The sequence below is a fragment of the Bacillus rossius genome, chromosome 1 (assembly GCF_032445375.1).
Source record: "Bacillus rossius redtenbacheri isolate Brsri chromosome 1, Brsri_v3, whole genome shotgun sequence".
In the NCBI taxonomy this organism is placed as follows: domain Eukaryota; kingdom Metazoa; phylum Arthropoda; class Insecta; order Phasmatodea; family Bacillidae; genus Bacillus; species Bacillus rossius.
In genome coordinates this window covers 250365548-250391676 of record NC_086330.1, presented here as the reverse complement: position 1 = coordinate 250391676, position 26129 = coordinate 250365548, and the positions used below count along the sequence as shown (strand labels likewise).

General features: G+C 37.3%; 1 protein-coding gene across 1 annotated transcript in view; it reads left to right on the top strand.

Moving 5' to 3' along the window:
- Positions 1–26129, top strand: part of LOC134527461 (folylpolyglutamate synthase, mitochondrial) — an 89059-nt gene that overhangs the window by 38914 nt on the left and 24016 nt on the right. Inside the window, exons 2-6 of the mRNA XM_063360156.1 lie at positions 9872–9999; positions 13414–13660; positions 20657–20793; positions 20864–21047; positions 21129–21273. Of these exons, the coding sequence (XP_063216226.1) occupies positions 9872–9999; positions 13414–13660; positions 20657–20793; positions 20864–21047; positions 21129–21273 (841 nt within the window). The remainder of the gene's footprint in view (positions 1–9871; positions 10000–13413; positions 13661–20656; positions 20794–20863; positions 21048–21128; positions 21274–26129) is intronic.

Here is a 26129-nt window from a genome sequence, read left to right as displayed (position 1 = left end):
CCTCAGGCCAGGCCGCGAAATATCACCGGGACGATGTGCACTTGGCACAGGAAGAGACGGAGGCGGCGGAAGAGACGGAGACGGGGCAGGAGGAGACGGAAACGAGACGTGACGGAGCAGGGACGCGGCAGGAAGAGACGGAGGCAGCGGAAGAGACGGAGACGGGGCAGGAAGAGACGGAAACGAGACGTGACGGAGCAGAGACGGGGCAGGAAGAGACGGAGGCGGCGGACGAGGCGGAGACGGGGCAGGAAGAGACGGAGGTGGCGGACGAGGCGGAGACGGAACAGGAAGAGGCGGAGACGGCGGACGAGACAGACGGGAGGGCGGCCGCACAGCTGGTCACGTCCACCCCAACGGACGGGGGCGGGTTCAGGGGCTTCCCGGACCTGGAGGCGGGACAGGCGACACCCCTCGCAGGCACAGATGTCCGGCCGAGGCGGCTGTTCGAAGACTCTGGGAGCGGCGTCTCACCTTTCAGGGGATTTCCCAGGGAGACGCCAGGAGTGACGGAGAGCCAGTCGACGTCCCAACCACTTATAAGGTGGCCGGAGGAAGTAGAGAGTAGGCCGGGCTCACCGGACGAGCCATTGTGGCCTCTGCATTACTCGTTGTCAGACTCCACGTTCCGGGTGACAATATCCGAGCCGCAGGAAGACGAAGCACCGCGGGAAGAGAGGGGAGACCTTGCGTCACAGGTCCCGGTCCCGGCACCGCGATACATGCTACGACCCCGAGGGATCGCGAGGAAGCCCAGCTGCTGTTGACAAGGGGGCGACCACGCCCACAAGCGACCTAGCGGAAACGTCGCCATGACCGGCTATTCGAGGGGGGGGCAATTGACGTCAGCCGGGGCTACGCCCCATGAGCCTAGTCAGTCTCCGTTTCCTCAACATTCCCCTTCCCTTCCCTGGCATTTGTACCGACATGTACGTAGTCGTGTGTTTGAATTGCGCGCCACGAACTACCACAAGAGGGCGCTTAGAAGCAGTGCGGCAACCCCTAAAATTGCTACATTTAATATTAATTGTAAACCTTTTTGTTTGTTTTCATTCGCCTTTGCCCCAGTGCTGTGCAATCTATTTGTGTTTCTTTAATTTAAATATGTTACTTGAAATAACCACAGACGTTGCCCGGGCGGACCCGAACAGGCACGGACTTGGACGAGGGTAGGAATGTTTTTATATAAATTATCATTAAATAAGTAACTATTAACAAACTTTAAACTATCAGTAATTTTTATATATTTTTTAATGTTGATCTGTAATTTGCTTAACTTTCGCCGGGGCACGGAATCGTAGGATATAGTAACGGTAATTGTGTTGGCGCGAAGGGCGCCATGTTGCCACCTGCGAGCGATGAGCTCAGCCCAGTCCATCTTCATCACTGACCGAGAGCAGACGCGCCAGCACCCCGGGGACCTCAACCTTTGTTCATCACTGACCAAGTAATTTCTGTATCGCTAATTCTTTTTAAATCGCTTTCGTTCGTCATCCTCGGGGCAGCTCTCGGTCAGCGGGCTGTTTAATTAATTAATTGTCTCAGTCGAGTTTTCAGCAATCGTGTAATAAGTAAATTTTGTAGCATGGCCACGTGTGTGGACCCTGCCTTCACCTAAGTCGATTCGTGCCTCAGGCTTTTTCTACCGTGAAACGTGTAACGGACGTGGAGATAACGTGTTAGTGAAATTAAATCTGGGAATGAATATAAATTGAGTATTTTTATTTAACCACGTGGTGAGTGACTTAGCCTAGGAGTGTGGCGTGCCCGACGCCTAGAGCGGGCCAGGTCTGGATAGGTAGGGTAGAAAGGGCTGGTAACTCGTCCCCACTTGGGCTACGTCACGCCCTGAGCGAGAGACTCCGCCGGGTCCACGTGCCCTTCCACGTGGTGGCGCCCATACTTAACATCTTAAAATCACCGGGAACGTGCGCGCAGCCCTCAACGTGTTTTCTTTTATTTTTTGCAAGCAGTACGCGCACTTTGTATGGTGCTCAGTTGTCAATCCACTAATAAGGAATATAAGTTTGTGATCTTTTTAGGGGTGATTTCAAGGTTATCAAGCATAATAAACATTTAGTATTGTGAAAAACAGTGCATAATAGCATCTACAAGTAGTGGAGAACCCATTAAATGGATGGCATTGTCTTTTGAATAAAAACTGAAAATAATATTGTAAGTTGATGCAAATCCTTTAATACCAAGAGTCAGTATGGCAAAAAAAAAAAAAAAACCCTCAGGCTGCTAAATCATGATGAAGCAGGACCAACTTTTGGCTACTGGTGTTTCATCAAAGTGTAAAAAAATGTAGTTGGGTATATACACAAACTGTTCCAGGAGCTTGTGGGAATTGGACAATTTTGTGATGCGTCAGTTTGAAAAAGTGTTAAAACAATTAACAATGTCCCAGTATTTTTCAAAACAGTAAATGTTATTTACTTTTTTTTTTTTGCTAGTTTTGTTTTGATAATTTTTTTTATTGTGGTTACTGAATTCAATTCAGTTTAAATAATTAAGTTTACTGAACGTGTATAGAATTTCCAGCACGCTGTTGATAATAATACGTAAGTGTAATTTTTGAGTTAATGCAGTATTTCATTTTAGTAAAATTTGTTTTTTATGTAGAAACTGAAAATGAACTAGGCCTATGTTTTTCCCGTTTAATAAGTTTTCTCTGCTAATAAGTTTTTAGCATTCAGTCCCTTGAAAATTGTCTTGACAGGGTTTTACTGTAATTATCTTAGTTGCCATAATAATTATGTAATTTGTTATAAGCTATTCAATGCTGGATGCATAGAGTTAAAAACATTCTTTATATTTTTGCTGCATGGAAAATGAAAAAATGTTTAATCTAATTTTTGTAATATTGCAGAACATAAATATGTGATGTAAATTAAGTTTTTAAAATGTTCCAGAATTTTATAGAGGTTTCCAAAATATATCCAAAAGAAATAGATACTTCAAAATCTACCTATAATCATAGGCTGTATCGAAAGGGATTTTTAAAAATTAGTCTGGTTATTATATTTTTATTATAAAGTGGATGTACTGTCACTGATTTGTACATCTGTTTCCAGCTTGGATTATGAACAGTAAGCAATATAGCAATACAAGTGTGTCAACCAATATGACAAACTATGAAAAATTAGTGCCTGCCACCACCGGGTACTGAGCAATGGAAATGTATCACAGAGGATTTTTTTTGCAGAAAAAAAACCCACCCAAACTGTGTAGGAGTCTTAGATGGGAAGCAAGTTTCATTTGTTAAACCTTGTAACAGTGGTGCTATGTATTTTAATTATAAAAACTACCACTCAGTTGTTTTGTTAGCCATGTGTGATGCGAATGATCTCTTCACTGTTGTTGATATTGGAGCATATAGTAAGGAAAGTGATTCAACAGTTTTCAAGAATGGAGCTCTACATAAAACCAGTTAAAGTTACCAGAAGCCAAATCTATAAGTGAAAGTGACACTAATTGTACACCGCTGCCAGAGGTAATAGTGGCTGATGAAGCCTTTGGTCTGTCAGGTAACGTGATGTGCCCTTTTCCCAGAAAAGGATTGACAGTGAGGGAAAAAGTGTACAACTACCAACTTTGCAGAGCACGCAGGTTTATAGAATGTTCCTTCGGCATGCTTAGCAACAAGTGGAGAATTTTTCACCAGCCTATGAATGTGTTTAGCTTTTTGACAGAGGACATCATAAAGGCTTGTTGTATACAAGAAAAGCTGTATAAGAAAAAGCTACAGTTTTGAAGAAACACTTTACGTTACTGAGTTTCAAGACTTTTGTTTCAATGCCGTAAGCAAAGATCCGGAGAAGCAATTAGTCTTGCCCAGTATTTCAGTAGCAAAGAGGGGAACTTGAGTTGCAGTACTTACAGAGTTATTTGATTATAATTTGATTATCCAGTTGACCTTTTGCTGGAATCAAGTTTGTATGTTTGCACATTTACTTTTGGTAATGGAGTTGGTTTATATTGTGAGTCACTGGGGGAAAATCAAAGAAAAATTAACTATTCTTCTCTACCCCATAACCTGCACAACCTCAACTGCCAGCTATAGACTTCAATTCATGCAAAGTTATTTAGGTAAAATCTTAAAGTATTAGTTGTTCATGACCTTGAAGAAAGATTAGTTTTTGTCATGAAGGTAACAAAAAATTCAACCCCAGTTTTTATCAAGCAGATTGTTGTATCACAAGAGCAGATATTTACAGTGTCAAATCAATTATACATTAAGGAATAACATAACAATTTCTTAACCAACACTTTTTATTTAATTATCTGTCTGAATATTCCTTTGCAGTCATGTCCCAGATTGCAGTTTTGTCCTGCACTTTTAAAATAAACCTTTCGACGTTGAAATTTGACTCCGCCATCACTCGCAGAAACAGCTATATGGCAGGAAGTGGTTTCAATGAAACGCGTCTTAGTACGCTCAGCCATGTGCCAAAGTTCACTGACCGGTGGCGCCCTCAGTCGAAACGGGCGGGAAATTGCAACCGAACCATTGCTGGGGTAAATGTGCCACCAAAGCGCACGCGCCACTCAGTGTGAATAGCTCCGTGTGGTTTCATGTAACCACGGAGTGGTGAGTTTCTAGTGGTGTGTTTTGAGTGGCCTAGTGTGAAGATTGGTCCCAGAGAAAGTACAAACAATGAATGGTCAGAGAAAGTTATCATTTCAAGTCTGGAAAACATGAAAAGTGGGGGAATTTCTTAAATAGTCTTACTGCTTGTATTTTATTAATGTTGTAATAATTTTCACAAAAACCTTTGCAGTTAATCCAAATATAATTTTCTAGCTTTATGTAGTGTAATATGGCATATAGAAAACCAATTTCCCAGTTTATTTGTTGGTTGTTGGAAAGTTGCTGCAAATGAAGTCTTTCTATTTAATAATATTTTAACAATTTTAAAAATGCTTGTAGTTAAACAAAGATTAAATTTGGGTTGAAAGCAAAAATGCTGGAAATTTTTTCTGTTGAATATTTGTTAACATTTTTTCTTTAATTTAGCATGCATATTTCTGATAAATATTTTGTAACGGAAATAAAATTTATGTTTTTAGTATCAATTTTTTTTTTCTTTAAAAAAAGTTAGAGTAAACCAATGTTTAATTATGGTATCAGAAAGGTTATAATTTAACTACCTTCCACAGTAGCTATAACAGCTCACTTGTTTTTATCACTTCTCGGATCTGTGCATTTGACCTTGTTTATTTTGAAATACAAACTTTTAGGTGAGGTATCCCATGCCATTTAGATTTTTTTTTCATTTTGTCATTACTATTAACTAAGGTATTTTTTTGTAAATATAACACTAAACCTCTGTAGTATTCCAGTACCCTACTCACCCCAACTTTTATGTTTTGAGAGAAATAAATATTATGTTTTTAGTTGTTCAGATGAATCAGCTGATTATACAAGTTCAAGGTCATGAAAAACAATTTTGTATTTGTATTTAACTGTTAATATTGTGTAATAGTTCCATCCTGATATTAATTATTTTAACTTAAAAATCCCTTTTAACTATAATTTTATTGATTTTCACCTTGTTTGTTGATTGATATGTTATGCTCACAATGGAAGGAGTCCTCCCCTTTCACTCATTTCTCCCCCTTCCCCTTTTAGTTATCTCCTCAGATCCCTTGCATCTCTCACCCAGAGCATTCCTTCCTCCAGCCCATTCCAATCCCTCCCTGTCCTCACAAGGAAAGCATTCCTACCTCTTTCCATTCTTCTCCATTCCCTCTGGATCTTTCACCCGTGATCTCTCCATCCTCTATAACCACCAGCTGCCCTCTGCCGCCTCTCCCTATATACCTTATACAGTCTGACCAATTTTTCCCTTGTAATGCTTCCCACCAAGCTCCTTAATCATTTCTGTCGGACCATGCTTTTCCCCCTCTTGCCCTTCCCTTCACCACATACCCATCACCCATCTTGCTGCTCTACACTGCACCGTCTCCATCTCCCTTACCGCAGTCGCTAGGTGGGGGTCCCAGATCACAGCTGCATACTTCATTATTCTCCCTTACCCTCCTCCAGGGTTGGCCGATTTAAACCACAATGGTTTAAACCATGGTTTAAATCAAGTAGTTTTTTTGAAAATAAAAACAAAAACAAATGATATTTTTAAAAAAAATGTATTTTGAATAGAATATCGTAATAAATTTTAATGAAAGGTCTATTTCCACTACAATAGTTTGCTCATTAATGTTTCTTGTGATACAGGAACAAATAATTATATACTAATCAAGATCTTATCATTTAAATTATCTGAATAAATTGTAAGTTATACCCAGCTAAATACTCCTCTAAAATTAAATTAATTAGTAAATTGTAGTCAAAAGTGTAAAAAAAGAGGGAATAAATACATTTAATATTTAAAAATAAATATCCAATTTTGCCAGATTCTATGCAGAATCCTCCTCCTGTGTGAAAAATTATTATGTCATGGCTTTTCCGCAAACTAAAAATAAAATTATGAAAATAAACAAAAAATAAAATTATAAATTTAAATATAATTACTTTTCCAACACTAGAGACGATTCTGTATTTATACTGAAAACAATAATAAATTTGTACTAGTTTCTGAGAAATCCCAGTTTTTAGCTCACATTTCAATATCTCTGCATTGCCGCTGCTGCTGCCATTAATTGTTTACCCGTGTCGGTGTGTGTTTGTTCTGAAGAACTTCAAATAAATTACATTAAAAATATTTTCAAACATTGTGGACGGTTGGTTGTGCTAGTATAGCTACATTAAAAATACTATAAATATTTATTATGGTTGCTTAGGAATTACTAATTTAAGATGTAGTTATCCTGGCCTAACCAACCATTCACATTAATTTAACGATTTTTATTAATGTCGCTATACTAACCCAACCAACAATCCACAATATTTTAAAGTATTTTTTTTTTTACATTGCTAATGTAATCTATGAATCGTTTGTTGCTACATAATTAAAAAAAAATGAAATGAAATTTAAAAAAAAAACTCAATGATATTTGAAAAAACTACCACGAAACAGAAAATATAAACATTATTTCCCCACAACAGCAATACACCATCATATTAACTACTTTTATTACAAAACAATACAGTTGACTAAAGTTCTCCAAAAGAAACATATAAACATGTGTGGGTAAACAATAAATGGCGGCGGCAGCGGCAATGCGCAGGTATTGAAATATGAGTTTATAACTGCGATTTCTCAGAAACTAGTAGGAATTTATTAACATTGTTTTTAGGGTAAATACAGGAATGGCTCTAGTGTTTTAAAATAGTATTTTCGTAATTTTATTTTTACTTTGCGGAAAAGCCGCAACGTAATATATTTACCAAAATACTCTTTCTGTGGTTCAGTCCCAGTCAGATTGCTTGACTTCAGTTCTTTGATGGTTTAACTTTTCTTGTTCAAAGCGATTGGCAGAAAGCGGTATGAGAACCAAAATAACTTATGTATTAAAAAACCCTGGTTTAAACAAAAAAAAACCAGGTTGATTGGTTTTTAAAAACAACCTGGTTTTTTTCCCAACCTTGCCCTCCTCCCTGTGAAGCAGCCCCAGCGCTCTCATTCCCTTACCGCCCGGGCTCATCCCAGGTTATGTTGCAGGGTCATCCCCATGTACTTATAATCGTCGGCCTCCTTTATTGCCTGCCCCTTCCAGCTAGACTTCTCGTGACCTTCCTCTTCGATATGAATGTAACCTACCTTGGTCTTTTCAACATCAGCATCGTTCCAGTCTGCTCATGTCACCCCTTACCCCACCTCCTTATTCACTACGCAATCATCCACGTGTACTCTCATCCTGGCCTCCGTTCCTCTCTGATATCGTCCATTGTTATTGTGAACATCAGGGGCCCCAGACACATTTTCTGGGCACTCCTGACATCACTTCCCCTTAACCCACTGTCTTCTATCCCTCAGTGTTTGTTTAAGTGTATATTTCAGTATTTTATTTACTTTCAGTATTGTTTTATACCTTCATTTTATGTTTGTGTTCATTTAGAAGCTTTCATTATGTTTCTAGAACATTTTGTATTGTTTTGGGAAAAGAAAGGAAACGTCAGGGGTGCGACACCGCAACGCAAATTTTCCAGACATTGTTTTAGCTGCTGAGATTTTCTGGCATGTATGTGGTCTTATGGTGGGAAAGTTGTGCACATGCATTTCCCACAGTGTTTATTACTTTTCTGGAGAGCTACATTAAAGAGGAAAAAATGTAATTCTATGAAAGGACTTCTGAAAGTTTTTTGGTAGTGTAATATGTTGTAATTTCTATCTTTCTGAGAGGTGTGTTGTGATTGGTCGGGGAGGTTACATGGCTGCCTCTTCCCTGCGTGGCTATAGGCAGTTGCGTCATTTCGTCAGTCATCGTTTAGCAGTAGCCAGGACCGGTTGTGTGCGGTCGGTGGCTCTCAAAATATTTTTCAGAATGCTTAAAGTGATACAAGCTCAGCCACCAAGTAACCTTTTATTTGTTGAAGATTTTGAAATTTCTTGACCACTGGTGTCGGCATCAAGGCCTCTTGTTGCAGCCTTAGCGTGCCTAAGCTTTCGTCCCGAGAAATGTTTTGTTCTTGTGGCAGTGAGTTATATTGTGACTGCAGGACTTAAATGTTTTGCTAGCAACGAATGGTATATTTGTAACACCAAGCGATGAGCCAACCATCTGTGTTAATGTGTGAAGAAGCTTGAACTGTGTGTATTTCAATTTTGGGAATCATTTTTAGTTTTGTAAAGAATATAAATAAAAAATAAGTTTTAAGACATTCTTTTATTTTCAGTCTTCAACTGAACCTAGAAATCAATGACCTAACTTTTATTTTCGAACTGTCTTGCTGAGTCAGTTTGAAACGTAACTCTCTCTTGTTATTGTTGTTCTATTACAAATATTTTGAAGAGATATTTACTAAAGTCATATAATTGCTTAAAAAAGTTGCACAATTGATAACAATTACAAACACTTGCATAACTTTTTTTAACCCATTACATATCATCTAGTAAATATCTTTTGAATAAAATTTGTACTGGACTCCACATGCAAAAGAGGTGTATTGTTATATTTACAGAAATAGCCTTTAACTAATAGCAATGATCAGATAATAAAAAAAAATCAACATGGTGTGGGTGACCCCACCGTGAAGGCTTTCAACAGTTTTATCTGCTAATGAACCACTGCCAGTGCACTGTTTACACCCAGAAACTGCACATCATAAGGTTGGTAAAACTGGGACTTTTTTTTTAAAACCTGGCCCATGTGGGTGTTTTCAATAAAACCCAGTATTTTTTTTAGAGAACTTGGGTTTTATTTTCCAAAATGAAAACCTTCTTTTAATTTGTCTACACTTCTAGTTTTTAGACATGAAATATAATTGATCTATTATTCATATGATTTTCTAAGGTGTTACATACAATAAGCAGAAATCACCCTGTTTGTGTACTTTTTGTACATCTGTAATGTATATACATACTTAGTAGGTATGTGTTATGTTAAAACAAAAACATGTTAATTTTTGTGATTTAGTTCATATTAATATTGAAAAAACCCAAGTGGGTAATATTTTTTTTTCAACAGAGTTTTATTGAAAAAATCCAACCCAAAACCTGTGGGTTGGGTACGTGGCTCCTAACCCTAAGGCTGTCAGGTGCAGCAATCACCTTTCCTTTCCAAATAGGCCAGAATGTGTACCTGTTTATTTGCTGGTGATAGTGTATTATCAGAATTGCATGATTACCAACTATTTTTCAAGTAAACGATGTATGAAGAGACTCATATGTGCTGTTATGAATTTGTATTATTGTAGTTAGTGTTGGCCGCACAGCCGTGTAAGGCTGTATTTGGGTCTCTTGTGCAGGAGGCAGTGCGAGCGCTCAACTCGCTGCAAACAAACACAGCCGTGCTGCAGCAACTGGCCAAGCAGGGTCGGCGCACACACGAGGCGCAGGCAAGGAACATACATGACACTGCCAAGTTCTTATCCAGGTGTGTTCTGATCAAGTCTGTGGCGTCCAAGATGAAGTTCATTGCTTCCTCTAGATCTGGTGCTCATACCTTACATGTGTAGCTCGGTTCACCCAGGCAACAGCAAGCTACACTCTACGCTGTCGGAACAATACTCAAGACTGTTAAACTGAAACAAGTGCCAATCATCCTACTGATGTATAAAATATAATTGCTGCTCCAAAGAATGCATTTCGGTTACACAGCATAAAAAAGTGTAATGTAGAAAATAATGTTAACTTTACAGCTCTAATTATTGTTCCATGGACCAGAAAAATTTTATTAAAAAACAGCAATAGTTTTTTTTTCCTATAGTCAAGTTGTAATGGGAATTTTGCATCTATGCATCACAAAACAATTTTGGGTGGCTCATATGGTCAAAAACAAAAAGAAATTTAGATTTAACTTTTTTAATTAACATCTTAAGCCCACTTAATATCTTCAGCATTGGAACATGTGATGATACGTAAACTAATGTTTTACTTAGGTGGTGTAATGTTCTAAGTGTGGTGCACAATTCAAATTACAATGTTTTCAAATTGCTTGTGTAAGATACGTGTGAGTTAAAAATACTTATGCCATATCTGAAAAAGTTTATCTTAATTCACATTTGTCTTGAGGTCAGTGGGCTACCTTGCATTTAGCCTTTAAAGATGAGTCTAGTAAGCCTGTTACCTCCCACTATCCTAGGTTTGTGTAATCTAGCTGAAAATAATGAATGAATTTTAGCTATGATTCTGCTAGGGATACCAAGGGCATGCATTTTATTGTATAAAAGTGGAAGATATTCATTATCAAATGCAGACACTAAGTCTATAAACAAAGATCCCTTTACATTTCTATGCTTCTTGTATGTGAGAATAAAGTTTGGCAGTTGCATCAAAAGTGCCTAATCCCGGTTGAAAATCAATTTGTTCTGGTTACTTTCCAACCACCATTTGAGGTGAGCTTTAATAATTTTTTTAAAATAGTTTGGCCAAGCATGATCTTCAAGCAATATGATGGTAAGGTGTAGGTAGGATCATTAGCCGATTTTTGGGTTTGCAAATGGGTATAATTTGGAATTCTTTCCAACAACTAGGAATGGTACCACTGTTATAAATCAGGGACCAATGTCCCGAAGATTTTTTTTATGAGACCAAGTCTGGATCTGGTGCAGTGTTTCCACAATCTTGCAGACATTTTGTTAGTTCTGTCAAGGAAATTAGGGAGTCAAATATGTCCGTTGGATGTCTATTTAATTCCTCAGGATATTGAGGGATCAAAATATTACCTTCATTTGGGACATAATTTGGAGCAATATGAGCCATAAAGTCTTGATGAAGTTTTATCAGGCCCTGTTTGTAGTGTTGTGTAATCAACACAGCAATTAAATTGACAAATTAATTCCATAATACCTTTGCCAGCTTAGATCGCAACATACTATTACAAAATTCTTATCACTTCATACTTTACGCTGTTATAAAACACACACACGCATACATCAACTCACAAAATTGGGGTGTGATAACATACTCACAAGTGTGATAAGCTTCAGTCAATTTTAGTGGTTTATTAGCTACTCTTGAATGGAAAAAGTCATGTGTGTTTGAATTTGCTGTTACTAGCTCAACAAGTATTGGTTACACTGGGTGAGAAAAAATTACATGCTCACAAGATTTTTTATTCAAGATGTTATATTTTTTTATTCTAAACTGACATTATTTTCCAGTTGCATTAATTTTGTTGCTATTTTTATTTGAAATTTAACTAATCTGTAGCAATGTCATTAATTAGTGTTAAAATATTGTACAACTGTTAATTGAGATGTTATTGACAAATCAAATCATATCAATGTCAAGCAAATAGTGCAAAATGTTGACATATCTTCCACTTTACTTAATGAGCTATGCAAGTGGTAAACGCAAGTTTTTCTGTAATGAGTGCATCACACACAAAAATTAGTAAACATGCTCATTGTAATTAAAGACATAGAGACAGTGCATGGAACAGAGCATGTCGATAACACTGACATTGTATATCCACCATTGCCTACATCAGCAAAACTCTCGACAGGGAACAACAGATGGCAGCTCCATTGGTCAGCCGAGAGACTTAATTTCAAAATAATTTCTGTTCTGTAATAGATTGAACAATAAATTTACCTATATTTAAAGTTTGAATTTAGTTAGTCTGTATGAGACTGATAGTGAGGCTATCCAACATAAGTTAGTGGGACAGATAGCAAAATTTGAAATCAAACCAAGCATTTATTTCAATTATTTTATTAAAGGGCATTGTGGGGATGCCGTAGAGGGGCCAAGTAAGCATAATAATACTTGTAAAAATCAGCTTGAGCATTGCCAGATATCAGTATCATTAAATATTTACTATTTGAAAGCAGGTTGCAAAGCATTACAAATAAGTTAAACCTTAACTGAGTAAAAACATTTGAAAAACAAGCTGCAAGCTCTCCCACAAGCATTGGTGGCATAAAGAGAAACTTAACTCACAATATGAAATGTAAATCTTAAGCTATACTGAGAATAGAAAGAATATAACAGGTCAGAGCGTGAATGGAAATTTGAAAAAGGGTATAAGAGTAACCAAACTAAGAAGAACCATGTGCATCATTGCCTACCTCCAGGACAAGCAAAACTAAACTGCTATTTACATTTTTGTCACCAAGACAACTCCTGTGGGTCAATATACTACTGTCACTAGTACCAGCAAATAAGGCAGAGGAGTCTTGCACAGGCTCTTATGACGGTGGTTTCACTCACACGCAAGACCCTAGCCAGAGGAGGGAGCTACACAAAGAGATGAGAACAAGGCATAGCAAGATGTTGAAGAGGTGACAGTGTGCAGTCCAAGTTGGCAAAGTATAAAAGCCCATGATCTTGCTCAGTGGTATTATTAACAGGTTTAATTATGTTACATTATTTTATAGAAGTATTAATGTGCTGTGCTATCTGTTAAGATTTTCTTAGTGTTGGTAGGCATGTCACAAGATAGATAAATGTATTACCTACTTATCTGATATTGAATATATTACCTACTTATCTGATATTGAATAGATCTCACATATTGTACATTGTCCTGCTACACTAATTCATATGATAATCGTGATGTGTCTTTTTTCACTTTTTTTTGTACAGCATGTGCTAGACCCTATGGCAGTAATCACTAAGGCATCTTGCTTCTGTTGCAAGGATTGTGGGCGATCACAACACAGAAACACACTTAAAAATCACATCCATTGAGTTAATACCCAAGTGGGTCAGAGACCACTAAAATCTTGAGGTTCCATGGCTTGAGCATCTGTGCTGGTTGCTGGTGGGTAAAGGAGACTAGACACACATGCATGCCAGTTGCCAGGTGCCGACATGCAGTTTTACAGTGCATCGTGCATTGCAGGTGCGGGATAGAGTTGCTGCAGTTGGACAAGCTGAGCGTGATCCACGTGGCAGGTACCAAAGGCAAGGGCTCGACGTGTGCCTTCTGCGAATCCATTCTGCGTGAGCACGGCTTCAAGACCGGCTTCTTTTCCTCCCCACACCTGGTGGCCGTGCGAGAGCGAATCCGGATCAATGGCAAACCTCTTGCTCGGCATCTCTTTGCACGCCACTTCTGGAAGGTGTACAAGGCTCTGGACGAGGCTAAGGTGAGACTCATTCCAGACTCTTCGTGTACTGTATTCACTGTATTCGCATATAGGCAAACATATTAACAAACCCTAAGTAAGGTGCTTTAATGGTGCCTCGTGCTCATTTGTGACATGTTAGTAATTTAACTACCAGGTGTGCAAGTATCTTGCCGCCCAGACTAGGAGGATCCTATATTACCGGTGTCTTGTGCCCGCTTGTGACATGTTAGAAATAAAACTACTATGAATACTCGTAGCTTACCATCCAGACTAGCAGTGCGCTCTGCCGGTGACTCATGAAGTATTGTGAACTGCTAGTCTTGTAATATGTTACTTAAACCAGCCAGAAATGCTTGTTATTCAGTCTAGCGAGGGGCTGGATTGGTGACACATTGTAAGGAGTGAGGTCAGCACTGCTAGAAGCTACCTAACATAAATACAGTACTAAAGTCCCTTCCAAATGAACACTGCAAGCAGTTGAAAAATTTCTGCATTTTAAGGATAGTTCCTTCACTTTAATTTAGGATGAATTTCCCTGTAAATAAAAGTACTAAAAATTTTTTAAATTTATTTTTCACAAAAAAATACATTTGCTGAAATACACTCCAATACACTACCAAAAAATTCTTCACAGATTCACCACAAATATTTTTTTTTCTTGCTCCAACCAAAATAAAATTAGACTCACATCAAAAGCAGAAGAAATAATATTTGAAGGAAAAAATTTTCCACTGAAAATATCCCACAGTCACTTAACTGGATACAACCAGAGACATACCCTGGGGGGTAAATTGGTGCCAGTAAAATACTTGGTCATTCGAGGCCAAAAAACAGTGTTAAAAAAAATTGTATTTTTTATAGTTTGCTGAAAAAGGTTGAAATACCACCCTGGTCCAGACCTAAACAAGGCGACTAATGTGTTCGACCTCTTCTTTCACCAAGAAAGAATTTGCCCATGTGACTTAACCTAACAACTAATCTTATAAAAGCTTTGAAAATACCACCAATAACAAACCTCGTTGCACTACAGAAAATCTCCCAGAGTCCTACAACTTTTACACCCTGCAGTTTTTTACCTTTTCTGTCTCTCGCACAGACTGATAATTTCCATGCAAATGTCAATAATTCACCTTTCTCGTGCTTTTATTATTTTTACCTAATCCAAATGCTCTAGAACAATCTCAGTACCCAAGCATTGATAATTGAACTATTACAGCAAATAAAATATAAAGATAATGTGAAAACACATCAAAACCTAACCTACCAGCTGAAACTGGGTAGTCTTACAAATGACTTTCAATGGCATTCCCACCTAAAATAAGTAAATCATCAGAAGTAATTTAAAACATTACCTAATAAAAATCATATCATTTATTTATTTATTGCCTTATTTTACTGTATTTGCAGAGGTTTTTTCCCTGCGAATGGGTAGCACTTATAATTTTGGACATTAAAACCAACATTTTCACCGTCCTAGAATCATAATCTGTCTTCAGTAAAATTCAATATGTACAGGTGAAAAGTCTTTGTACCCTGCCGCTGATTATTTGTGTGTAAGAAATATGTCACTAGAGTTAACCATTGGCCCTGCTTTGTGCTACTTTATTATGCTGGGAGGGAGTGAGGTGGCATTTTTGCACCCGCTCCCCCCCCCCCCCCCCCAACACTTCTTTACGATCCCTCCTACTAATAAAAAGAAAAGAAGAATGTGTAAACATCTTAGCTCTCTGTGTATGGCATTTGGCAGGAGTAATTTTGTGAATGGAACGGAAATGTGTCACCATGATGCTGCCATCTGTGAAAGTCTCAGAAATCTCAAAAAGATGTCGGACTTTCGAGAAATTGCTTTTGTGAACATAGAATTTACACCATGCATAGGTATTAAAAAAATAAAACTTTCTAATGGTACAATTGTTTTTAATAGTTTATGATAGAAAATATAGTTATAAAAAGAAATAATGACAACTGAAAAATACATTAGAATCATGGCATTATAACCCTTAGCTAATATTGAAATATAGAGATAGCGCAGCATTCATCATACTGTAGAGACACAACAAATTGTTAGCCTTCATAATATATTTGACACCATGAAAAATAAAATAATTTTGTGGTGAAATTTTTACCGTTAAATCTGAAATATTGAATCAGCTCATTAAGGTTAGGGTTTGTTTGTAGGAATTATTACGGACTTATTTTTGTTGTATGAGCAAAATCAAATATTCAAACTGGTACTTAGTGTTATAATATGTGTTGTAAATGTTTCAAGTTAATTTAGTTTTAATGTATCGATAGGTCAGTACTTTTAGTTTGAAAAATACTTAAAAGATAATGCCGTGTTCATAATGCCATAGAGAACCAACAAAATGTTAAATATGTTTGACACCTTGTTTGTCCCAACACAATTGTTCTGGCTAATCAATTATATAGGTATTTTTAAAGTTGCTATTTGGTCTAGTTACAAGTATTCAAGTTTACAAAATGTATTCCAGGATAGTTGTACTACTATAAAGCTTCTTTGGCACACCAATGCAGTTAGTACATCCCTGATGTTCACAATAATTAATCTATGTATGGGTGCGTGTTGCTACATGTGGATCAATCATCTTGATGACTTCGGCTCGTGGCAATTGCAATTTCTGCTTGCATCACATTGGACTTTCAACCTGTTAAATTTTTGTTGTGTAAAGCGCACTTATTTCATTGTATTTCTGGTGCATACTAAAAATTCACCCTCAACGCGCCTAAAGATGTATAACCTAAAAATGAAAAATGCAGGTGATGATAATTCCTGTTTAAGGGGAAATGTCACAGGTTCAGCATTGAGGCATTTGTATGTAACACATTTGGTACTCATGTTATTCGGGGCTAGCCCTGTCTCGCGGTACTGTTCTGACCACTTACTACCCCTTCCTTTACTTATCACTTACACGCCTCTACAAGCGCACAAGGGCAGTGGCTTGTGGTCAGTGCTCAGTGGAATAGTGGTTAAATTTTTTTACTCTAATTATTTAACTGTTAAGTCTGTTAGATAACAATATAGTAGAGTATTCAAATTTCAAATCAGACATCCTTTTTTTTTTGTCTTGTTTTGAAATTACTACATGTAAATGCTGGGTTGGTTCCTTAATATAGACCATGAATTATATATTCTCCAAAATCCCTAGATTTCTGATGTGTAACATCTTAGCTATTGGTATACTGCATTTGGTAGGAGTATTTTCGTGAATGGAACAGAAACGTGTAACCACGGTACTGCCATCTGTGGCAGATGGCGGGAACCAGTGTTCATAGAGACAAAGGTAAGCTTTATAGTATTAACTGTTTAATGAATTTTAACAAGTTGGGCAGTATTTTAATAAAATTTTGTGTCTGAAATCATCTCCAAAGCCAGTGTTTAGTATTTTTTCAAGTCATTTTTGCTTTTATTGGAGCTGTTTCATTATATAGTTTAACATTTAGCTCTGCAAATCAAATGATTATATAGTCAACGTAGCTGCACCGGCAGGGCATTCTAGCAACGGGTGGAAACTACTGTGATTCATTTCATGAAATATAGTTAAATTTCTTGATTTATTTTTATAAGTTTTTGTGCATCATGAGAACACATGAATTTGCTTGATACTGAGGTTAGATGTTAACACATCACTGACAAGTACTGAAATTCTGATCGCGTGAGGGGAAACAGCTAGTAATGTGGGGGGGGAACCTTGAGACGAGGGGAATAATTAAGTACGTGGTGGTGGAGCCAGGAGAGAAGGGGAATAATTAGGTACGTGGTGGGGGAACCGGTCGAGGATACGGCAGGGAAAGGTAGAAATGTCGTAGTACACTTGCATACTTGCACTCTTACACCCTTGCACTCTTGCTATCTTGCTCACTTGCACACTTGTGCTCTTGCCATCTTGCTCACTCACATAATTGCATATGGGGTTAGCCCCACTCCAGGGCCGTTGGTACAGTTTGGTGATTGCTGGAACAGCAGTGAGCGAGCTCCATGTGGTGACGTGCAGCTCAGGTTAAACCACACATTGCTACAGGGATAAGTAAATCGCGGCAGTAGGGACCCACCTGCGCCTGACAGCACCCGACTTGCTGGAATCTAGTAAGGGAGTATTTGGGCAGAGGGCAACACAACGGGATTTTAACTTATTGTTGGGCACTGTGTTAGGGACCATATTCGCAAGATAATATGTTCTTTCATGTATATAGTATTATTTTGATTGCGTGTTTAAAACAGTATTGTTAAACAGTTTCATATGGGTTTGTTTTAGCTGTGTAACTAAATTTTTTGCTTGTAAATGCTTTTTACGCTTTAGTTTGACATGGGTAATTATTTGTCACAAATTATTATTTGATTAACTAAATCACACACTGTATAATAGTTACGAGCCCACAAGTGTGTAAAAATGTTGAGTCTAACTAAGAGGCATGAATATTTCTTGATTGGAGTGTAGCTGTGTGTGATTGTGGCTCAACAAATTAGCATTGAGCTAGATTCAGTTTGTATACCATGCTGTCACTTTCACATGCCAAATACCTCCTCAGACTCCATATGGACAATTAGTTAAGCTGCATTAACTACCTAATTATTGGCAAGCTTCAAGTTTCAGAATGATTTAAAATCAAATTTAATTGTACTTTGCGCAAGTTTGTTTTAAATGTACCAGAAAAAAAATTAGTAATTTTTTTATTGAAAGAATCTACATTTTATTTATTCGTGTGGAAAAGAGATATTTCATTTGAGATTAAATCTGCATCCTTCCTTTTCTCAATTATTATCTCATCTATAAAAAATTGGTTGTCTGTAAAGTCGGTTTACAGACGATAGTTTAACATGACATCATAACAAAACATTGATGAAATGATTGCATACTTTTATGAATAAAATTGAATCATTTTTATTTTAATAATAAAAGAAATAATACTTGAAATTATACTAGTAATCAGATTTTTAAAATCCAAGAATAATTAACCTTTATTGCCGAAATCCTTGTTGTAGTAAGCAATGAAAACCACATTTTTTCACTTCACTTTATAAACAGTCAACGAAACAGTTCACGTGTAGATGACTTTTAATTCATTTTAAAAACTGGCGTTTAGCTATAAAATTTAAATATAATTATGAACAAGTTTTCATATAAATAAACTATAATCAAATATCTAACATAACCAATTATTACTGCACTCGCCGACAGATGCTACTTTTTTTTAATAATAAAAGAATAAATACTTGAAATTATACTAGTAATCAGATTTTTCAAATGCAAGAATAATTAACCTTTATTGCCGAAATTGTTGTTGTAATAAGCAATGAACACCACATTAACTTTTCACTTCACTTTATAAACAGTCGACGAAACAGTTCACGTCTAGATGACTTGTAATTTATTTTAAAAACTGGTGTTTAGCTATAAAGTTTAAATATAATTATGAACATATTTTCATATAAATAAACTGTAATCAAATATCTATCATAAATTATATGAATCACCATAATTCTTTAGTCAATTGTAACATAACCTATTATTACTACAATCGCCGTGCCTGGTTCCCGCGATAGTGGAAAGATATCGTGTTTCATTCGGTTCGCGTCCGTCACCGTAGATAGCAGCATGGTAGGGGAATAATATTATTTCGTTTTTATAACATGATTTAATAACAAATACGCATCCCAAATACACACCAAGTGGCTGGTGCAGCGATGCTGGCAGTATATTTTTTTTGGTTTTGTTGTTGCATACCGAAACGTACATTTTTTTATTTATTTTTTATTTTGTGATGACTGAGATAAAGTAGTATGTAGATCAAGGTATAAATTTTTAAATTTATATAGGAGGTGTGAGTGCTTATGGGACACTTCGTCCAGTGAATACATTAAAAAGGATGATGAGATCTTGGTTTTCAAGAATATGATGGATAAATTAAATTCAGTGGGATTAAATATTTCTCTGATACATCTGAAGAAAAAAAATCTTTCGGGACATATTGGAAACACTCATAGTGGTCCTATAGAAGACATTTTCTACACCATGCTCATCACAATCGAATCGTTTGCAACCGCTTCTTGCTGTTGCTGCTTACAGCTATAGCAAGCAGTGGCTGGTAAACTATCCTAATGTGATAAAGGCTTTACTGGCGCCAGTGGGTATACATAGCTCAGTGGCACCATTCTTGGTGCTTTTCACGCACTGCTCAGATAATTTAATTAAAAATTTTAATTGAAAGGAGAGTTATTAATGCACAAACTCAACAATACACTGCAATATTAAATTATTTTTTTTTTTTACAAAAAGTGAAAAACTCTCATAAGGGTAGCCCAAATTTTTTTAAACTAAAAATCTTCATAAAATGTGTTACGCTTACACGGGTAAATATGGTATTTACATACTTATGTTTCCCCATGGTTGTGAGTAAATTCCAATCAGTATTTGCATGAAATATCAGAAAACAACTAAATATTAAAATATAATTGAAAAACATGTTTTTGTAAAATCGTACGTATATAGGGTGTAGGTATTGCATTGTTACAAAATGAAAGGAAATTTAGAAAATAAGATCCTCAAAATTACAGTTATAAAGATGGTAACCTAGTCCACAAACTTAAACACTTATTAGTTTAAGGATTTTTTTGGAAAATTGAAATCTAACAAAGCCTAAATTATACAGTAGGAGTACCTAACTACATAATTCAAATAACTGAATCCTGAAAACTCTTGAGTCCAAGCAGTAAAAAAAATACAATATAAATTTATGCTTTTATTGATTACCAAAACAAATTAACAATTTTGTATTTTACTTTAACTGTGAACAGATATAACAAGGGTGAATATGGTCTGCAACATTACATCTTCTCACACTTCTACAAAAAGGATGTTTGCTAGTTTCTCATCAAAGCTGCCTGTGCAGTTCAAATGGCTATGGAAATGGGATATTTCCTGATAAAAGAGGATGTTGAACAGGAACAAGCGAAGGCTCGAGGCTGACTAGTAATGATGTTGGGGGTCACCACAGGAGAGCAGTGACGACATGCCCGCCTACTTCAAGTTCCTCACCGTGATGGCGTTCAGCGTGTTCCTGGCAGAGCGAGTGGATGTGGCCGTGGTCGAGGTGGGCATCGGCGGAGAGTACGACTGCACCAACGTGCTGAGGTGGGTATCGCACGTTTGTGTTGGGTGTGCTCCTTGGTGGGGTGTGACGTGGGGCTATGCGTGCGGGCAGGTCTGTTGCAGCGGTCGGCATCACGTCCCTGGGTATCGACCACGTGAAGATCCTGGGCGACACCATAGAGCAGATCGCCTGGCAGAAGGCAGGCGTGATGAAGCCGGGAGCCGTGGCCTTCACTGCCGGCCGACAGCCCGAAGCTGCGCTGCGCGTGCTACGAGAGAGAGCCGTTGAGAGACAGGCAAGTGTGGTGGTAAGAACTTCCGTGCTGGTGGCCTGACTGGCTGGCCTCATGTACGTGTGCGTTATTTTGGCAGTGCAGTGCCCGTTGCTGGTGGCTCCCCCTCTAGAGAGCTACGACTGGGGCCTTCTCTCGCCAGAGTTGGGCGTGGACTCCCCTGGCCAGTTGCTCAACGCCTCGTTAGCCTTGCAGCTTACCGGTGCTTGGCTTTCCTCTCGGTCCGCAAGTAAGTCCCACTTCAGCGGAGGGCTGTGCTCGGAGCTTTTAAAAATTTTGACATGACTGCACAGGAAAATAACATGCAAACAACAGTTTTAAATTATATTTATAGTAAAATTCTTTCAGACATATAAAAACAATCATACACCCACCCTTTGAATTAGCACCCTAAATTGTTCCAGAAAAATAACAATACTAATCAAATCCATTTTTCTCCTAGTAGTGTATGTTATTCAAATTAATATGTTTTGAAACCATTATAATGTGTTTGTTGGATACTATTTCAGTCAAGACACTGCACCATTAAAATTTTTTGAAGAGACAACGTCTAATAAATCGATGAACGCCGGCTTCACACACAAAAAAGTGTCCCGTAACGCACATTGTCCCATTACGATGTGTCCCGTTACGCTGTTTGTACGCTTGCGCCGCATCTATCCCTCTTCCACTCGATTGGAACAACCATAGATTTGACTTTTTCGAGGCACATTAAACTTGAAACACTCCCATTCGTTTCCTACTTTTCCTATCATCGTCCTATCCTTAACAGAATAACACAGATTGGAAGAAGTTAAATAGCAAACATGTATAAAAGTTATAGTGAAAATAATCTCTTCGTTAAAGTAATAAACATATTTGAATTAATGAGTGCAAATAAAAGTAAATTTATCAATTAAATTGTAGATTTCATTTCACTCCTTCTTTGTATCCATACAAAATAGTGATAATTCAATAAAAATGATTCAATTTTATTCATAAATTATGCAATTATTTCATCAATGTTTTGTTATGACTTTGTCACGTTAAACTATCTTCCGTAAACCGACTTTACAGACAACCAATTTTTTTATGTTTAAAATTGTACATCTATTCACGCACATGTATATTTAGTCAACTCCCAATTATCTGTGGGCTGGTTAACCACAGCACCTATTACAAAATAATTTTTTTAAATGTGTATTCACTAAAGTACAAAAACCTTGTAGTCTTAGGTCACAAACCTGATAAGAAAAACATTTAAGCAATGCCAATGAATCAAATTCTTGTGAGTACCGTGTTTTATCGCATGATCGTCGCACCATTATTTTAGGACATCAAAATTTGGAGAAAAAACATTTCTCACATAAACGTCGCATGATGTTTTTAGATTCCGAGCGCTTTGTGTTGGTAGTTTTCCCGTATAAAACAATGTACAGTAAAAGTCAGTTATAACGTAAATTTATAACGGCGCCAAAAGTTTATGTTATAGCGAATTTTTGTTATAGCCAAAATTTAAAAAAAATCTTATTTTTGTAGCATTTTTAAAATATATTATTTTCTCACTTGTTTTTACTATGGAAATTCACAACAAAAGTAAAGGAAAAATACATAAAACTTACTAAAATAACATTTTTAAGCTAAATCAGCACTTGCCGACTGCGAAATATGAGAACGCGTGACCGTGATAAGGCCGTCACGCACATCGTGGATAAGCGCACAGCTGTTTGTTTACATGGAGACGGGCGGGCGGGGTCACGCAAGGTCATGCCGGCCGCTTTCTGTCGCTTAGACCGCAGCTGGTTTTCTGGAGACATGTGCGCTAAGCTGATGATATCGGGTGCATATTTGCGGAGTTTTCAATACTTACTAACAATATGTAAACTCAAAGGTGTAGTGTAATTTATTTTAAAATTTGTCACATTATTACTCACGTTGACACCTATGAAAAATGTCAAATACAAAAAAAAATGTTAAAAAATTTCTATTTACGTTGGACAACCATACAAATTATATAAAATAATTTTTCCGACAATTGGTCAGTAACACAAAAATAATCACTCGTATAGACCCTTGGAAAATAACACAAAATTAAAAATCACTTTTTAAAAAACGAATCAATTTTTGTTTGCCTTGATTTCACTAGACTTTCGTACAAAATAAACGACTGGACCTCCTGGAAGTTCATCAAATCTTTCGTCGAAGCATTTGTATGCTGATAAAAACGACTGATTGTGTCAAGTGCCTCCATCATTGACGTTTTTGACGGAACAGATACGTCACTTCGTTCGTCGTCATTGTCATCAAATTCAGACGCCGCTTCGTTTTAATTAGAAGAGACGAGCTCGACTAGTTCCGTGTCTCGTATAACTAGACATAAACAACAATGCTTGTAGTGCTGTACACTGAAACTACACCGTATGCAACGCTTACGATGCAAGTGTGAGACGAGTTATGCTCATTTACGGGCTACAGTCGGCGTGATTCTAAATAAGTAATGCTCGCAGCAGGGCCCTGTCGCAGTGGGTTAACGACACTTGCTTTCGTCGCCGTGAGGCAAGCTATGCTCGCTGTGGGGCCCCACCTTGTGCGGTGTTGCCAAGACGGCCACATCATGCGCGTTGTTTCATTTGCCGGACGTGTGGAATTGTGCGAAGCTGTTTCTCGTTTATTAAGGAAATTGTAGATGTTTTCTCATTGTTTTAGAGCAAAATTACAGGTGTGTAATCTATCGCTATAGCGAAAATGAGCCCACGCTGCATTTGTTATATCCGAAATTTTTATCCTACGCAGCATATGCAAATCTGACGGTGCCAATGGCTATTATCGTTATAGCGGACTTTACATTATAGACCGTATTCGCTACAACGGACTTTCACTGTACACTAGAGTCCCGTTATAGCGAGGTGTCATGGTTCCGGGTTTTATCCTCGCTATAACCGTGTCCTCTCTATAACCGAATTGGCCAGATTTGACCCCCCAAAAAATAAAAATTAACCGAAAATAGCATAAAAATTGTGTTTAAACCTGTATAATTACAAAATAACAGTTTATATCAATGAAATCTTAATTTCTGTGAGCAGATGTGTGAATTCTCTTTAAAACGATACCCAATAAGTACAGATGCGATCAATGATTGCGTCAAAATAACCAGAATACCCTACCTTGCCACGTAAGTATAGCATCTCATCCCGCAATCGATTACTCGACTTGGCCCGCGGCCGACGCAGCGTTGTCCTGCTATCTATTGTCAACGCGGGCTGTCTGCTGGCGGCCATGTTGGTTCAGGATGTAGCTAACAGGCAGCGCTAGTATAGCGCGACGATTTAATTCCTTACAAAAATGCAGGAGTGCGGCAACGCACATACGCCTCAAACGAAATTGTCGCTGGAAAATTTTAATTTTTTCATTTAAAGAAACCTGTAAACTTTCTTAGAAAATAAATTTCGGATTAAACTCAAACCATCACCACCCCCTTCCCGGACAGATATCCCAAAAACTGAGACCGAAACAAAAGTTACAAGGAAACTGCCCTAGCTATTCGGAAATAAATAAGGTAGTGTCTACTATTTGTCAGATAGTAAAATAAATAACATGAAGTGTTTGTCAACGTGTCACGACTGAAATAATTCCAAACAAGTTTATAAATATTTGTGTATTATTAACGAGATCAATTAGCAACAAGTATAAAGTAGTGATGTGCGAGTCTCGGCATCATCGAGAACGAGTCGAGACAGAAATTTTCTCGATCTCGTCTCAAGATAATTTTTTTGGCTCGGAATTTTCGAGAATTTTGTAAACAAGAAATAGGTTAGGTAATATAATATATTGAGGCAGCATTTTGTGTTGCGTGTTGAAATAATTAACATATCTTCAACGTAACGTAGATCGAATAAAATAAAATATACTTGTTACGCTAGTATACACGATAAATTATTAAAAAGTTAAAAACGAACAACTTCCGTTCACAAGTCACTACATGAAACGGTAAACGTAAAACATGAATTGTGCTGTGGTTATCACATTAAATTACAGAAGAAAATGATTATTTTCCGTTAATAAAACCAACATTAAAGTTAAAAATAAATCATTTTCGGTATCAATATCAAGTATCAACGTAAAACGGTACGGTAAAAAATAAAAATATATACATGACTGCAGAATTCTTCCGCGATTGCATTTTGTTTTATGGCCTTAGGTTATACACACGGCCAGCATTATATAACAAGCAACATGATGTTTAAATTGCGGTCCGTATCGATAGTGACATATCGATAGTGGCGAATGTTCAGACTTTCATGATCAAGTACCGTCCATGGCTCAAGGAAACTGTATAGACTATGGAGTCAATAACGTATGTTTACATACGACAGTAGGCAAATAAACTTGAGTGTAAAGGTAAAGTTGTAATTGCAATTGCAATTGTGGATACTTGATAAAATTATTGAATAATTATGTATGTTTGTCAGATTATTGAGTTTTACTTGTTTGGATCATATTATCCTGTTAACTAAAGTACAGATTTCTCGATCTCGACTCGATTCTCGAGAATTTTTAAATTTTTTCTCAATCTCGTCTCGAATTCAAAAAAGTCTTTCTCGCACATGCCTAGTATAAAGACGGCTCTGACTTTTTTGGCCTAACATAGTTATAAACAATGTTATTATTCTTTAATGAAAATGTCCCAACAAATTAATTAAAAGCATTTATATTCAAAAAAAAGTGCACAATGTTATGTTTAATAGCGGAAAAAATAGATTTTGTCTATTTTCTAAATAATAAGAAATGTGTACAAGTATATGTATATTCAAAGGCTTGGTTTATTCGACTCGAGCATACCTTGGCCTTGAAGCCAGCCAGTGATGCTGTGGTGAAGTCGCAGGCACAGATAGCTAACGGAAGTTTGATAAAAGAAAGAAAGGATGGGATTCTATTTTTAAAGCCAAGCACTTAGGTGGCGACTGCAAGGCTGAAGAATGTGACAGATGTCAACGGCAAGATGTCTAGTGGCGAGCGAGAGGGGTGGAGATAAAGCAAACAAATAACCAAGGCGCGCTTCACGCGATCACGCCGTAAATTCCTCAAAAAGACCTCGTTATAGCCGTG